This window comes from Cebus imitator, unplaced genomic scaffold (genome assembly GCF_001604975.1).
Source record: "Cebus imitator isolate Cc_AM_T3 unplaced genomic scaffold, Cebus_imitator-1.0 Scaffold28, whole genome shotgun sequence".
Lineage (NCBI taxonomy): Eukaryota > Metazoa > Chordata > Mammalia > Primates > Cebidae > Cebus > Cebus imitator.
Genome location: NW_016107343.1, coordinates 7,869,991 through 7,886,993, shown reverse-complemented (window position 1 = coordinate 7,886,993; position 17,003 = coordinate 7,869,991). Strand labels below are relative to the sequence as shown.

The 17,003-nt window shown below is 54.1% G+C and overlaps 1 protein-coding gene across 3 annotated transcripts in view; it reads left to right on the top strand.

The window, feature by feature from the left end:
- Positions 1-902: 902 nt before the first annotated feature.
- TRIM29 (tripartite motif containing 29) overlaps positions 903-17,003 on the top strand; it is a 26,978-nt gene continuing 10,877 nt past the window's right edge. For 2 of the 3 annotated variants that reach the window (XM_017523548.2, XM_017523549.2), the window contains exons 1-5: positions 903-1,906; positions 10,746-10,841; positions 11,657-11,890; positions 13,309-13,507; positions 16,094-16,195. In XM_017523548.2, the coding sequence (XP_017379037.1) occupies positions 1,103-1,906; positions 10,746-10,841; positions 11,657-11,890; positions 13,309-13,507; positions 16,094-16,195 (1,435 nt within the window). In that variant the 5' untranslated portion in view covers positions 903-1,102. Of the gene's footprint in view, positions 1,907-10,389; positions 10,538-10,745; positions 10,842-11,656; positions 11,891-13,308; positions 13,508-16,093; positions 16,196-17,003 lie in introns of those variants that run through there. The other variant, XM_037736748.1, reaches the window with a different exon arrangement.

Here is a 17,003-nt window from a genome sequence, read left to right as displayed (position 1 = left end):
TGGCCTGGCCCAGAGAGGATGGGCAGATGTTTTCTGAGTCACACAGAAGGGCAAGTGTGGAGACAAGTGAGTCAAGTGTTTGGGCCCTGAGAACCCAACCACCTGGCCTGGCATTGCTTGGATTCTCTTATTCCTGTGCCTCAGTCCTTTGTATCCATGAAGGGTCTGGCCTGCTCTGATAGCAATAATCTAAGGTCTATACGTATCTTATTAGGGCCACTGGGATAGGACAGACTCTCAGAAGCCATCTTCTGGTGGGAGATTCAGGTAACTCCATGACCTCCCAGCTGCAGAAGGGACTTTGACATCTTAAAGGCTTAGGGTTCAAATCCCAGCTCTACCACTTGTCTTAGGCAGTGAGTTATCTTCTTAAAGCCTTGGTTTTCTCATCTATTAAAAAGGGGTAATTGAACAGGTTTTGGGGATGCTGGAATGAGCTCATGTATATACAGTACCTAGGAATGTGCCTGGAGGTTGGCAAGTAGGGTTCGATAATCAGTAGCCAAATCAAACGGAACCCATCCTGCCCGCTTGTGGTGAAAAGCAGCTCCACAGTCCCGGGGTGGACCATCTTTCCTCTGAAACTCAGTCCCGCAAATTACAAGGCTGTTTGACTTGTGTGACCCAGTTAACAGCCCTGTGTCCGGTAGGCCTCTGCAGACACCTCACCTTCTGCCCCAGGGGCCTGTGGGCTCAGTGAAGCCTGCCCATCTGTGAAGACAGAGGCTCCCCGCTCCCCCGATGAGAAGCAAGTGCGTCAGAGGGAAGCAGCCCAACTGGTTGCTGAGTTGTGGAAAATAATTAAGCTGGGGGAGAAGAAAACGCTTCTTTTAAAAATCAGGTTAGGGATGACTGTGCAGGGCGTGGCTCCGGTGTAATTATCTGCTCTGCTGGCTCCCCGGGCCCGGGCCCGTTGTGTCAGGCTTGTACCTGCTGCTCCTCCCCTCCACTCCTCCCCTCCGCCTCCCCCCCTCCTCCTCCCCACAGGTGTGTCTCTGGGCCCTGCGGCTGCCTGCCCCACTCCCTGCCGAGACGCCCCACCAGCAAGGTCACCCACCCTGAACCCCAGCAAGCCTGAAACAGACCAGCCGAGCCCCCCGCGATGGAAGCTGCAGATGCCTCCAGGAGCAACGGGTCGAGCCCGGAAGCCAGGGACGCCCGGAGCCCGTCGGGCCCCAATGGCAGCCTGGAGAATGGCACCAAGGCCGACGGCAAGGATGCCAAGACCACCAACGGGCACGGCGGGGAGGCAGCCGAGGGCAAGAGCCTGGGCAGCGCCCTGAAGCCAGGGGAAGGGAGGAGCGCCCTGTTCGCGGGCAATGAGTGGCGGCGACCCATCATCCAGTTTGTCGAGTCGGGCGACGACAAGAACTCCAACTACTTCAGCATGGACTCGCTGGAAGGCAAGAGGTCACCGTACGCAGGGCTCCAGCTGGGGGCCGCCAAGAAGCCGCCCGTCACCTTTGCCGAAAAGGGTGAGCTGCGCAAGTCCATTTTCTCGGAGCCGCGGAAGCCCGCGGTGTCCATCGTGGAGCCCGGGGAGGCGCGGCGGAACAGCTACCCCCGGGCGGACACGGGCCTTTTCTCCCGGGCCAAGTCCGGCTCCGAGGAGGTGCTGTGCGACTCCTGCATCGGCAACAAGCAGAAGGCGGTCAAGTCCTGCCTGGTGTGCCAGGCCTCCTTCTGCGAGCTGCACCTCAAGCCCCACCTGGAGGGCGCCGCCTTCCGAGACCACCAGCTGCTGGAGCCCATCCGGGACTTCGAGGCCCGCAAGTGTCCCATGCATGGCAAGACTATGGAGCTCTTCTGCCAGACTGACCAGACCTGCATCTGCTACCTCTGCATGTTCCAGGAGCACAAGAATCACAGCACCGTGACAGTGGAGGAGGCCAAGGCCGAGAAAGAGGTGCGCGCTGAGGCCCTCCTGCCCTTCCAGGCCTCTCCCCTCACCCTGCCCCTGCGACCTTATCGTCTCCACTGGGGCTTCCTCGTGTTTGGGGTTTAAACCTCTACTGTCCTTGGCTCTTTTAGTAAACATTTCCTTCCCCTCATGCCCTCTGTTGCCCCTAACCCCAGGTGGGTCCCCAATCTCCTAAGGTCTCAGGAGACAGGGACATTTTCTAGATGAGCAGATGGAGGCTCAGAAAGGGTTGGGGGCCTGATCAAAGTCATAGGATAAATTCAAGTTGGGTCAGAGAGTAAGACCCAATGGCACAGAACTCACTCCTGGGCTCCGTGCCTGGCTGGGGTGTTCCTTCTCCCTTCTCCTTCTCCTTCTTCTTCTCTTTCTCCTTCTTCTTCTCCTTCTCCTTCTTCTCCTCCTCCCCCTCCTCTTTCTTCCTCTCCCCCTCCTCCTCATTCTCTGTCTCCTTCCTCTTCTTATTCTTATTTTTTCTCTTTCCTTCTTTTTCTTTCCCTCCCTCCCTCCCTCCTTCCTTCCTTCCTTCCTTCCTTCCTTCCTTCCTTCCTTCCTTCCCTTCTTTCTTTCTTTTCTTTCTTTTTTGCTTTAAACAAGAGACAATTCCTCCAACCTGAGTGGGACTGGCTCCTGAGGAATGGATTGTGGGTGAGGAAAGATACTAGAAGGAGAGAATTTTGGGGCCCACCAAAATGTCCTTTCTGCTGTTTTGCAGTTTTTATTTGTGCTACAGTGGCTGCTTGTTCTAGCGGATCCTCAGCCGGTCTCTTGACTTCTCCACAGCCTCCTTTATCCTCTCAGCTGGGCCCCGTGTTTTGTGTGTGTGGTTGGGTGTGGACACACCTATTCCTATAGCTGGACACTGTTGGGGAAGTTTGGAGTTTGTGTGTGGATGGTGTGTACATGTGCAGCTAACCCTGACTTAGGATGGTTTGATTTACGATGGTGTGAAAGTGCTATGCTTTCAGTACAGTATTCCATAAAATCCAACACTTTATTACAAAATAGACTTCGTAGTAGAAGATTTTGCCAAACTGTAGGCTAATGCAATTGCTCTGAACATGTTTAAGGTAAGCTAGGTTAAGCTATGACGCTTGGTAGTCTAGGTGTATTACATGCATTTTTGACCTATCACATTTTCAACTTACAATGGGTTTATTGAGAAATAACCCCATCAGAAGTTGAGGAGCATCTGCATATGTGTGTATTTTATGCGCATGTGGTGTTTTTGTGCCTTTGTGGATGTTTGCCTGTATTTGTGTATGTGATACGTAAGTGTGTTTGCATGAGTTCCGTGCATGTGACCGTGCCTGCACTTCTATGGGGAGGAGGAGAAGCAAGTGCAGGCTTGTGGATGTAGCATACCTAGGGAAGGTGATTTGGGCAAAGGGCCCAGCTGTGGCCACTGCCCTTTGCCCCACAGATGAGGGGGTCGCTCTACCCTAAGGTACACAGTTTCCCGGTGTGGGTGGCCTTCCAGGGGACCTAACTTCCTGGCCTCCAAAGCAGTGGACTCCGCTTTTCTGAAGAGCTTCTGCATGCCGCAGACCTGAACAGCGCAGGACTCCTCCTTGCCCAGCCTTCCTGATCAGGGGGAGCTGCTCATTTAATCCTCTCTCTCTTCATCTCTCACACACACCCCGCCCACCTGGACAGAAAGGGGTGAGGTAGAGAGGGGAACAGATGCACAGATCCCTTCCAGAAGCCTCATTTGGCCCAGGAAGACGATGTTTCCAGCTTCTCCCATCTTCTGACCCCAGCGTGGCCTCAAGCTTCATATTGGGAGATAAAGGTGGGACAGGGGCTTTGAAACTCATTCTTAGGGAGCTTACTTGTGAGGTTAGGCAGAACAAGGGGCAGTCCTCCTCATCACAGCAGCTGAGAAACTGCAGAGCCTCAGACAAGGTTTTAGGAAATGTGACTGAGTTTCCAGTCCTAGTTTTTGCCTCTAACTAACTGTGAGTCTGTGAATAAGTCCTTTCCATTATCAGTCTCAGTCTCCCAAAGGTTGAGGCTAGACTCTTGGTTTTCAAATTACCCTACAGAGCCCTAGGATTCTTAGAAATGTCTTTGAGGCCTCAGGATGAGGAGGGGGCAAAGAGGTGTCAAGAAGGCAGAGGTTTCAGGCTCCCACCTTGACTACAAGCAAAGGGCATTCTTATCGAAGAATCAGAATGTCCAAACTCTACATGAAGTGACTGCATCTTCTATGTAGGGTTTGGGCTCAAATTTGATCTGAACCAAGGGTATCTATGCTTAAGCCTGGTGCCCCTAGAAGAGGTGGTTCTGGTGAGCCAGAGGGTCTTGGGCAGCCCTGTCTGGAGGTACCAGGAGCTCAGATTCAGAGTTCAGGTTCCAGCATGGGGGCTGCTGCAGGACTCACAGCTTTTTCTTGAGGGAGGGCTCTTGCTGTAGGGCAGGAGGCAGGGCTCATATACACGCACACAGGACTGGGGAGCACCTGCCCAGTTACACAGAGCAGCTGCCAGTCAACATCAAGCCATAGTGGACAGGAAGCCAGGCCAATGGAGTATTAGCAACCCCCGAGTGTCTTCCCTCACCTTGCAGATGGGGACACAGGCACAGAGAAAGAAAGGGCCTGCCCAAGGTCCTTGTTTGAAGAGGAAGCCCCCGAAGCCCTCTTCCAGTATTTGAGAGTGCCCCAGGGAAAGGGCGCCAGGGGATGCGATTGGGACATGTGTGCTTTAGGAGAAAATGCCCGATCCCCTAAAGTGACTGTGATGGTGGGAGCTTCAGGCAGGCTGCGTGCATACCTGCAGCATAGGGCTGGGCAGGGAGAAGTGGAGCCAGGCAGCCAGGAGACTGGGCTGGGCACACAGGCTGTCTAGGTCTGGCTCTGCTGGAATGTCAGAGGTGAGGAGCGTTGGCACAGAGCAGGGTTAGTGGGTCGATGGGCCAAAGTGAATGAATGTGCCAGTCTTGACATCCTTTTGAGGCCTCTCCTGCAGACCCAAACATCAGCCCACACATAGCTGTTTGCAAGCATCCTTGATTAGAACCTGTTCTGCAGGCCGGTGGTGAAGGCCCGGATGATGTAGCCTCAGACCTGCCTTGGTTGGTTGTGTGAGACTGAGGTGACACCTGGGGCTGTGGGTGCCCATCTCCTGGGCCTCAGCTCTTCCTACAGACTCTGAGCAGAGTCTCTGGTAGAAGAAGATCACTTGGTGTGGCAACATGACAGCCCCTTCCTCTGGTGGTTCCTAGGTCAGCATGCTTCCAATTCCACCCCAAATGTCACAATAGGTCCCATACATGTCCTCCAGTCTACCCGTCTGCCAATGGACACTTCCCAGGCTAGGTCAGGTGGGTGGGATTAAAATGTCCACGTGTATCCCTTTCTGTGTCTCATGGCCCCTCCTTCTACCTATCTCAAGCTTTAGCAGGCCAGGATGTTAAGACCTCCTGGGTGGATGTCTGGCTGCTCTTGGGTGGCCCTGCCCTGTTATGGGTCTGGCCTGCTCTGGGGTGGCAGAATGACAGGCATGTGTGGAGGTCACTCAGCCAGGAGCACTGCTGTGGGGAGACTCGGCCTCACGCCGCCTCCGTTCTCTCAACTCCACCATTTGGCTCAATTCCGTTCTGTCACCACATCCATGGCTTTGTTTCTCGTCTCGTTGCCCAATTCTTCCAGAGAGGCTGAGCCACTGGCCGCTGGGCAGGGCATAGGGAGCCTCTGGTCCTTGAGTGTCTGAGCAGCACTGGTCTGCCCAGGAAAGCTCTCTGGGATTCGGGAAGGGGAGTCGGGCTAAAAGCCTGGGTGCCCGGGAGGGGTTGGGCCCCTTTCCCTGGAGACCGTGGTGACTTTGGGGGCGAATGCTTGCTCTGGAAGGGGTGGGTGAGAAAGGAGGTAGGGTAACCTCTCTGGGTGCTAGGGGGGACACAACAAAATAAAAGATGCTTGGAGACAGGAAGCAGGGGAGGAAAGCGGCAGGCAGGCAGCAGACAACCCAGTGTCCACAGGGTCCGTGGCGCACACACACAGTGCTGGGCCCGGCATGTCCTACGTGGTGCAGATGAAGAAAAGGCTCAAGGTCGCCAAGAGACTTAAGCAAGCTGCAGCACTCGAGAGTGGCAGAGCTGGGGTTCCTCTCTGCTGTTTGAAGCCTTTTTGTTCCCTTAGGATCAGAAGGGTCTTCTTGAGATCACCGAGTCCAGTGGCTCCCAAACAGTAGTCCCAGACCAGAATCAGCTGGTGAATTGTGGAAACACAGATTCCCAGGCCTTACCCCGGGAGGTATTTTTAAAGGTCTCCCTAGAGAATTCTAATGTGCAGCCGGGTTGGGAATCAGAGATCTAGTCCAATTTCACCACAGGGAAACCATGGCCCAGGAAGGGGAGGTTTCCGCTGTGCCTGCGTCCCCGCCTGCAAGGTGAAGGAGGAGACTGAGGGGGCTGCTGACACGCCGTTGGCCTGGCATTGCATCCTCTTCCCCACTCTTGGCCTGGAGATGGCCAGGGTGATCCCTTCCTTGCCCCGTCTCACCCCTCCCCTGACCTGAGGCTGTGGGGAAGCAGGAGGAACAGTAAACCTCAATCAAGCAGACTAACCGATCCCGGGCTGTTTGTCATCCGGGTGGAAATGGGGAAATCTATCCAGCATTTCAGATTCTTATCCAGATAATTACCATTTGTCTGAGAGTACAAATTTGGCAATTAACTGGCTCATTTGGCAAATGTCACAGCCGATAGCCCATGCTGTGAATTCAGGCCAGGAAGATCCCGGCCAGTCTCCCCCTCCCTGGGGGCAGTGAAGGTACACCTATCCAGGTGGGTGCCCAGGTGTGTCTCCACCTGAAGACCCCGTCTGGGTTGAGGCATTGCTAGCTGCTGAACCACCCATCTGCTCTCAGGAAAACCTCTGCTCACCCAAGGCTGAAGGATTTCAACGCCAGGTGGCCCATGAAGGGCCCGTTCCCAGCATCAGAGAGCAAGAAGCAATCAGACAGGTGTGGGAGAAGAGAACAAAGGAATCATTTAGGGACAAGCCTGGACAGGGAGGGATGAAGCGGAGAGTAGGAAGTCAGGAGGGAGGCGTGGGCGGGGCGGGGCTGTGGGGAGCCGGGGCCCTGTCAGCCATCAGGGCCTTCAACCACTTTCTGAGGGAAGAGGGAGAGAGGGAGAGGGAAAGCTGGGGCCTCAGGGGGCAGTGGGGAGGATATGAGGAGGGAAGTGGCGGCAAGAGGAAAGAGGTGGAATTGCCAACGTGTCATCTGCGAGGTGAAGGGAGCATGGGTGGGCTTGGGTCAGCAGGAGTGAAGGGGAAGGACAATGTCACAGAAGACACACAGGACAGCCTAGAGCCACCACCTGTAGATGCGCCTCTTAAGGCACAGAATAGGATCTGAGTCTTGGTGTTGCAGCTTAGCCTTACAGCTTTCCAACTGTGAGAACTAGGCAAGCTTTGTAATCTTTCTAGGCCTCGGTTTTCACACCTGTGAAATGGGGATAATGCCACTTACCTCCACAGGAGGATTTTGCTGGTTAGAGGAGAAAATTCCTGGCACTTAGTGGATGCTCAGTAATCAAAGCTCCCTTCCTGCCATCTCCTAGTGTTGAAGGAGAACCCCACGTCTTTGAAACCTTCCCATGTCATATTACTTCCTATACAGGAAAAATTGCCAAGAGCTGAACAGATGGGAGATGCATCCCTAGAGGTCTCACCCCAAACACTCCTCCCTTGACAGGGTAGGATGCATCCCAGAGGTGAGAAAGGACCATTCTAGCAGCACAGAGTCCCCAGTCCAAGGTCCCTCCCAAGGGCCTGCTGTGTCCTGCCTGTCTGGTCTTTCGAGACATGCTGTGGGAACAAGGCCCCTTCCCAGCCTGTGTCTGACTTCCTCAGTGCCCCAAAGAAATCGGAGGCCAAATTCTCCTCCACCCTGACCGACTCTTCCACCTACAGCTGCAGACAGTCTCCCCTTCTGACCCTGCCCTCACCGGTTTCCACATCATCCGCCAACACCTCTGGCTCAGCTCTCCACCCCTCGGTGCTCAGCTAGCCCTGTCGCCCTCTTCCCTTGCTCCCTTACACAGGATAGACTCCCAGGGGGCTGGCCTTTCCCTGCTCTTGGCTTAGACGCTTCTTTGTTCTAATCCCCATGGAATTCTGCATCCCTGAACTCTCTATCTCCTTCGTCTGTCTTGGCCAATGAATCCATGCTCACTTGGGGAGATCTTTCCTCTTCTGCAGCACCAACCATGCAGCCCTCACCCAGTCTTCCTGTGCACTTCTGCTCACTCCAGGCACTTGACTCGTGGCCTTCACCTTTTCTGGTCAGACCTCCTTCCACTTGCAGGTGGTTAGTCCACCCTCATCCCCTTTTTCCCTCCTTCGTTTCCGCCAGTGTCCTCCAATCTTCAATTATCGATGAGCTAGGCTTCCATCTTGCATTCAGCCTTGTGTCTTGATCTCCCTAGCCTCTGTAAGCATTCCCTGCTCTTCACTCTGTGTCTGGATAGTGTACACACTCCATCTGGATCCTAATCCAACAGCGTACCCTATCCTCACCACTGAACACCTCCTACAGCTCACCTGATCACACCTGCTGCGCTCCTCACTTGCCAATGCCAGGCCCAACTGCCCACCACGCTGCAAACACTCCTCCCAGCATGGTGTGAATGAAGGCACCTGGCCTGGCCCCTGGTCTACAGAAGGTGCCCACACACCAGTGATGATGGGGACCATTGCTCAGACAGTGCTCACTCTGTGCCAAATGCTTTCTGGGAGCTTCACTCCCAATCCCAGTGCCTTCCACAGCACCCCTGGGGGGCAGGTCCTCTTACTGCCCCCGTGGACCAGACAGAGCTACTGAGGCACAGAGAAGCCAGGCAACTTTGAGAGCCACCTGCTCCCAGTGACCTCCCCCTGGGCCCTCCATTGCTCGTTTCACGGAAGGGCTGCCCATCCCCTGTTTGAAACAGGATTTTTACCAGGGCTTGCCCTTGGCCTATGGTGGGAGGGACTGTGCTTTTGTTCTCTGCTTTATTTTCCATCAGACCTTGTTCTGGGGGTGGTAAGATGGGGTGAGGAACCCAGGTGCCAATTCCTCCAATGCTGAGCTGGGTCTGGAGGTGAGGGGCCTCCAGCTGTTCCCCAACCTCGGGCTTCACTCGGCAGTTCTCCAGAGATGAGAACGGTGTCTGGGGCCAACTCCCAGTCCAGCCTCTTGGGCTGTTCCTCACAGGTCAGATACACCTGCCAGGTCCAGCCTCCTCGGAGACCTTTGGGGCTGCTGGGGCTGCCAGCCTGTGTTTCCTGGGCTCGTGGGCACTGCACCCTCAGAGAGTACGAGGGTCGAGTTTCTGCCATTGCCGTGGGTCTTCTTTTCTCGTTTTCCAGTCTCTCATCACCTTATTTAGTGGCTGCTGGCTTCTCTCCAGCCTTTTTTCAAGAGATGGAGCCAAATCTCCAACCTCATCTTCTCAGGTCTTCTTTTCCATCTCTGGTGATTCCATGCTATGGCATCTCCTGCCCATTGCTGGGCGGGGGGTAAATGCTACTGAGAACAACTCTGAGTCTCCCTGCCTGGAGAGCCCAGGAATGTGGTGGTGGGGGCAGGGAAGCCAGGGATTCAGAGACTCTCTGGGAAGTTCTGCGGCTCCTGCCCCACCCTCTGGGCACCTTTTCCAAGACAGCTAGGGAAGCTCTATCTACCATCGGATCCGCTTCCTTGGGTGCCTGCAGCAGGTCCCCTGTTAGCACTCCCTTGGTGCAGGGGGGCGTGCAGAAGGTGCGCGGGGCAGTGATGCACATGCCCAGGTCCTCATGATTTGTGGCTGATGGAACTCACATTCCTAGTGGTTTGTGGCTTCCTCACCTTGACTGTTCTTTTGGGCTCCTCAAGGAGATGGTCAGAGAAAGGAGTGGGACTCTGCATTCAAAGCCCAGTGATAATGGGGAGACCTGGAGCAATTCAAGGGTCTCTTGGATGCCTTGACCTGTCAGATGGAGACCACCTATTGCCCATACTAGCAAGGGCTTTGGAGTCCTATAGGGCAGCCCAGCAGAACAGAGGCTTGGCTGGATGGGATTGGTCTTAGCTTCATGCCTCTCCTTTTGTCTCGATTATGGCTGCTTTTCAGAGAAGGGCATTTCCCCAAATGGAAGGTGAGTATGGGAATGAAAGCTAAAGTCCCAGCACACACTGGTACAGCCTCTTCCTAAACCCCTACAGACCCCAACAGCCTGTGTCCTCCCCCTGAGCAGGGGTCCCTACAACCCCTCCTTTCACTCTACATAGCCTTCCTCTCTAGCCTTCTCCTTCCCCAGAGTCCCTGGGTAAAAGTCCCTGTCTTGCCAAAATCGCAGAATGCCTTCCCTTTCCCATAAACAGGTTTACAGCTGTGCTTGCCCAGACGGAGTCCATGCCGGCGGCAACCCTGGCTGCTGCTTGCAACACAGCCCTACGTCATGCTATAGAAACGCTGCACACTGTTACTGCCACGAGACACTCCCTGGGCTGGGCTGCACTGAGCTGGGCTGAGTCCCTTTCCTTTCTCTTCCCAGTGTCTCCAGGTCCACTGAAAAGGGCAAGCACCACCCTTAAAAAGACATGGCTAGGATGTCCAGCCCTAGCAGCCTGAGAATACAGCAAGATGGTATTTAACTCATTGCTGGATCCTTGGCAACTGGCACAGTGCCTGGCATATCCGAGGTCCTGATGAATGTTTGCTGAATGAAGAGCTGAATAGATGAGTGATGAGCCCTGGCTGCGAGTGTGCTCCCTGGGTGGACCCGCTCCCTGGTTCTCTGGTTCTCTTCCATCTCCTCCCACCAACTTCTCCAATCCTGGCTCTTTTTCTGCAGACGGAGCTGTCACTGCAAAAGGAGCAGCTGCAGCTCAAGATCATTGAGATTGAGGATGAAGCTGAGAAGTGGCAGAAGGAGAAGGACCGCATCAAGGTGAGCAGCCCCCAAGCTCCTCACCTTGCTGCTCCCTCACCCCACCTGGCCTGCCTGGAAAGAGGCAGGCCTCAGCTCCCATTTGAGTCTCAGGCCCACGTCGACATCCCACACGTGTGTCTTCTGGCTTCTCCCACCTTCTCTGACATTCTCACCCACTCCCCTTCTCAGCCTGAGCCAAGTACCCAGATTGGATCCTGTCTGTGACCTAAATGGCCATTTCATATTACCCCAGCAAATAAAGACCCCAGACTTGTCCTCCAATGTGTCTTCCAATGTCCTCCAATGTCTGTTCTGCCTACCAGACTACCCAGTCACCAAATACATGCCATTTCTTCTCTACTTATGCCAGTGTGGCTAAATGTATGTCTGCTATGGTTTGGATAATTGCAAACCACAATCTGAAATCACTGCCTGCTTAACCCTGATTACACACACAGCCAGCCCATTCATTTTCTGAATGATGTTTGGTTCTGGTTAGGGTTTCAGGGAGCATATTGTGACCCATGGGAGAACTTTGGGGCCCACCAGGAGTCATTCAATCATGGAATGATGGCTCATGTCAACCCACCAAGAGGAAGGAGCCACAGGTGGATAAGAAGTGTGGGCTGAGAACAAACCTGGCTATCTCTGTCAGCAGGTGGCATCCCTCAGTGATGCCTTTGAATGAGATTCTTGGCTAAACAGGCTTGCCAGGCTGATGCAGTGGGAATGCCCTGATCCTGTATTGGAGACCTAAAGATATACTCGACTTGGGAGATTTCTTTCCTCAACTAAAGCCCTGTCTGATCCCTCTCCTGACGCTGGACCCCCAGAGCTTCACCACCAATGAGAAGGCCATCCTGGAGCAGAACTTCCGGGACCTGGTGCGGGACTTGGAGAAGCAAAAGGAGGAAGTGAGGGCTGCGCTGGAGCAGCGGGAGCAGGATGCTGTGGACCAGGTGAAGGTGATCGTGGATGCTCTGGACGAAAGGGCCAAGGTGCTGCATGAGGACAAGCAGACCCGGGAGCAGCTGCACAGCATCAGCGACTCTGTGTTGTTTCTGCAGGTAACAAGGCACTCCTCTGCCACTCAGTCCCTCAATCCCCCGTCCACTTTTCGAGACCCTCCTCCATCATTCATCCATCCACCTATCCACCTATTCATCTACCCATTCATCCACCATCCAACCATCCATCCATCCATCCATCCATCCAAACTCCATTCTATTTAATTTTTAAAAATCCAATCCATTTCCCTACCTACTCTCAAGATGGCACACAAATATCACTTTGTGCCAACTTCAGTTGATAGGTGCTAGCAGTGCTCCAGGCTCAGTAGGCAAGAGTTCTGAGATCCACTAATCGAGTGTAGGGGGAGTGGCGTAGGAGGGTGGCATGTTTGTTATTTCGGATCTAGTCCGTTTGTCTATCCATTCATTCATCCTTCCATCTGCTAGAGTGTTTTGGATTCTACTGTGTGCCCAGTACTCTATTAGGTGCTATGGCGAATAGAGAGGTACAAGACATGGTTTCTGCCCCCAAGCAACTGCAATCCAGCTGGGAAGATAAGACATGTACAATTAGAGAACAATATAGAAAAGTGTGTAATTAAATGATAAAGCGTATGGCTCAGGAGATAAGTGTGGAAGCTCAGAGAGGGGCAGGCAGGCTAGGGGAAGCTAAGACAGCTTTGTGGAGGAGGTGGAGTTTGAACTGGGTCTTGGAGTCCTGTTAGGATTTGAGAGGAAGGATAGAGTCTTCAGTGAGGGGGAAGGGAAATGAGAAGTGCAAAAGCAGGACTGAGCATGGCATGTAAAGGTGGAAATACCACCATGGGCTGGGTGTGGTAGCTCATGCCTGTAATCCCGGCACTCTGGGAGGCCAAGGCAGGCAGATCACCTGAGATCAAGAGTTTGATACCAGCCTGGCCAAAATGGTGAAACCCTGTCTCTATTAAAAATACAAAAAAATTAGCCGGGCATGGTGGCACACACCTGTAATCCCAGCAATTCATGAGGCTGAGGCAGGAGAATTACGTGAACCCGGGAGACGGAGGTTGCAGTGAGCCGAGATCGTGCCACTACACTCCAGCCTGCGTGACACAGCGAGACTCCACGTCAAAAAAAAAAAAAAACAAAAAACAAACAAAAAACCACCGTAGCTGACCTTGAACGCTATAGTAATTCCTTGCATTTCTTTAGTGCGTTCATTCCTGGTCTTCACAGCTTGTGTTCCTCTCATAAACCGTATGAGGTAAACACATGCACGCACTTTAGAGCGTCGTGGAGTCAGACTTCTGAATGCTAGTGCCATCAGGGATGTTAGCATCTAGTGGGTTTTAGTTGAACCTTTTCACCTTTCAGAAGAAACAAATGTCCAGTGAGGAAGAGTGGAGCTTGCATCGCTGAGACCCCCAACTGCACTGTGAGAGCCCCTGGCAGAGAAGAGTCCTCATAGCTCATGACATTCTTTCCTTTCTTGGTAGGAATTTGGTGCATTGATGAGCAATTACTCTCTACCCCCACCCCTGCCCACCTATCATGTCCTGCTCGAGGGGGAGGGCCTGGGACAGTCGCTAGGCAACTTCAAGGATGACCTACTCAATGTATGCATGCGCCATGTTGAGAAGATGTGCAAGGCAGACCTGAGCCGCAACTTCATTGAGAGGAACCACATGGAGAACGGTAGGTCCCCTCTCGTGGCTGGGCCCCAGGGCCGTGGACCTTTCTCCCCCAAATCAATTCCTGCTGCCTGATGTGGGCTGGTATCCAGTGAGCTTCTTCTTCTTGTTCCCACCCACCCACACTTCCTCAGGCTGTTTGGACTAGGATGCAGGGATTCTAACTCTCCTCCCCTTTGAACTTGCTGCCAAAGTTACGAAGCTATTGCAAGGGGCTTCCAGAGCAGGAACATCCTGGGCACTGGCTGCACAAATGCCTCCTCTCTGTGGATAGTCCATCAAACTAAGGGACTGGTTTTGTTCAGATCTATATCTAATTGCCGGGCCCAGCCCAGCAGCTGTGTGGATGCAACAACCAGTATGGGCCAGACTCCAAAGTGGTGGCTTTGCAGACTCTAGCAGACGTGACCTAGAACTGCAGCCATGCCTGGATGGGGGACTTGACTGTCATCATGGCTGTGCTGAGCAGTGCTGAGCCCAGAGGTGGGACTTGGCCTGGTGGGCTGGACTGGGGACAGTGGGACACAGAGTCTCTGTGACTCACCAGCTCCCCTGAAGTCAGCTTTTCTTCTGAGTCATGCTGTCCCCTCAGAGGTCAACTGAATCATCTCACAAAAAGCCTCTGAACCTGAGAAACAACATCGTTAAGTCCTTTTCCACCCAGTCCCTTCAGGGCCCGAAGCCTGCTCACACTTTCCCCGAGGCCCCACCCGGTGGCCCAGGCGCGGCTCGGGGCCTTGAGAGTCCAGCCTTATTAATGACTGCTAGATGCGAATGCCCCAGAGGAAATGACCCCTGATTGCTCTCCAGACAGAGCATATGATTCTTTGGGGGAAGAGGGGAGAGTAAGAGTGTGCAGAAGGGTTGGGGTTCAGGAGACCAGCTGTGCACCTTGGCAATGGTGATATCACACAGTGTCCCTGTGAAAATTGGGGGACATTCAATCACACCCAAGGACAGATAAGCAAGCCATTTCAGGAAGACAATCATTTGGCTTCAAACGGCACTCAGATCCTGAGATCCTCCTTCTAATGACAATAGTGATGATGCTAATGGTGATGGTGACAGCTGACAATGACTGAATGCTCCCTAGATGCTGGGCATTTCGCTGAGCTCCTCACGCACATTACCTTATTTTCCCAGCGGGGTGTACTGCATTTTACAGACGAGAAGGCTGAGGCTCAGAGAAGCATCTTTTCAAAGGGCGCACAGCTCGGTAGGGGGCACCGCGAGGTTGAACACTCTGCTATTCAGTCTCCCATGCCCTCTCATCTAAGAAGCTGTGGCTGCCGGTGGCTGCAGCAATGGGGTAGAGGAATGTGATAATCATCAGCCCTGGGAGCCCCTCCGGTAAGGTCTGGCCAGGCCTGGGGGGCTGGCCCAGACTGGGCTGGGGTGAGTCTTGCAGAAACTGTTCAGCCTCCTGGCCGCTCACTATCCCATTTCTAGGTCACAATACTGGCCAAGGCCTCTGTACAGGTGTGGCCCTGCGTTCTGTACGAGGTGTGTGGCGAGGCGGCAAGCAGGAGCAGGGATGGGCTCTACTGATTCAGTGGCCCACACCTGTGCCTGGGGCTGTGGGGGAGGTTCCTCTGCCTGTGTTGTTTTGTGTGGCTGCTGAGTGGATGCTGGGAGTGTGTCCGCTCTAGGAGGCAGTGGCGGGTGAGTCATACAGTGGAGTGACCATCCACTCCTCCCTGATGCCAGCCTGCCCACCAGACCAGGGACTTGTCCACACTTTCAAAGGCCCCTGTGCTAAGAGGCACAGGCCACTTCATCCTGGGCTCTGTGGGGCACAGGGCTGGGCTAACACCTAGGAGGGCATTTGCTTATTCTTTGAGTATCTACTGTGCACCAGGACACTGCTAGGCGCAGGTGATGATGAAGAATGAGGGTCTCAGGCACATTCCTTCTTTTGCTCAGGAGAGACAGAGGGAAGGACAGGGAAAGTAGAACACAGGGAAGTCGCAAGAGAAAGGAATGAGGGAAGCCAAGCATCAAGCAGCAGATCTCTTTAAGTTAGGGGGTCTGCAGGTGGGTGGCCCTGGCCATAGCAGCTCACTCCACTGCCCAGATCCCTGGGCTGTGAAGGCCAACACTGGGACATCATCCTCTCACCTCAGGCTGCCAGCAGTGTCTGGGACTGAACACGGAAGAAGTGGGCCAGGGCTCAAACCCCAACTCTGCCGTTATTGGCATGTGACATTGGGCAAGCTGCTTCTCTCACTTCCTGAGTCTCAATTTCCTTATCTGTCTCGGGATATAACCACAGTTGGTGTACAGATCACATAAGAAATGGGTTTTAATAGCACCTTGAAAAGGTGAAGTGCTGTGCACACGATCTTATTCACAAGGGTTCCGTCCAAGAGGGTGGGTGGATTTTTGCAGGCATCCCCTCCTCCACCAAGAGCTCAGGAACTGAAGGAATGCTGTGCAAAGCACCATGTTCTCTGAGGTTGCAGAACCCTGGCTCTCCCTGGGATGTAGGGAATGGACTATGGGCTGACTCAGTTGAGCCCCAAAGCTCCCCAGTGGGCCAGCTACTCCTTCCCACCTACTCCCTCTGCTGACCCGACCCTCTCCTTCCTAGGTGGTGACCATCGCTACATGAACAACTACACCAACAGCTTCGGGGGTGAGTGGAGTGCACCGGACACCATGAAGAGATACTCCATGTACCTGACGCCCAAGGGTAAGGGGGAGCCCCCTCGCCCTAGTGTCTCTCCTGCTGCCCAGAGACCCTCAGAGTCTGTGCAGTGACTCTTAGCCAGGTTCCTTCTGGGTAGGGCTGATGGTCCATCCAGTTTGCCTGGGAAAGTCCTGGCATCTACGTGTTGTCCAGATGTCATTATGAATGGCATCTGCGTTCACTCTCAGAAGCATCCTGGTTCGAATGGGAAGTTACTTGGTGCCAGCTCCTTCCTCAGAGGCATTCCTACCCGGCCACACAGGCAGCCCCTCTTTGCCCTCCTTGCCCTCTGGCCTCCAGTCCGCGTCCTTGCTTCTCTTTCCTTCTGGAAGTGTCCTGGGCTCCCTTCTGCCAGGCTGGAGCTGTGTTTTGCTTTGGCTCAGGGTTTTGTAGGGGCTCAACCCTGTGGGATAGTTGCCTCAGGACCATTCTGCTCCTCCAGGCAGGAAGAGTGGTGCTTCCTCTTCTGAGTTTCCTGGCTCTGCACCCTGCCCCCTCAGCTTCCTTCACCGGCCCTGGACAGTCCCAACCTGCAAGGTGCTGGCCCTAGCACAGACCAGTGCCTGCCTGTCCTTGCCCTGTGGTGGCCGCTCACATTCTTGAGCGCCAGCAACAAACCACAACGTTGCCCGTTCCATAATGGCTGGTATGCCAGGCCTCGGGCCATGGGGGCATGTGTCTGTGTGTGGGAGAGGGAGGCTGGGGGAGGAGGGAGGCATGGGTAAGGCACAGGCGCTGGGGAGGGGGAAGCCTCCGGGAGCTAATCAGTAATTCACACGTCTTTACACACACACACAGACACACACACACA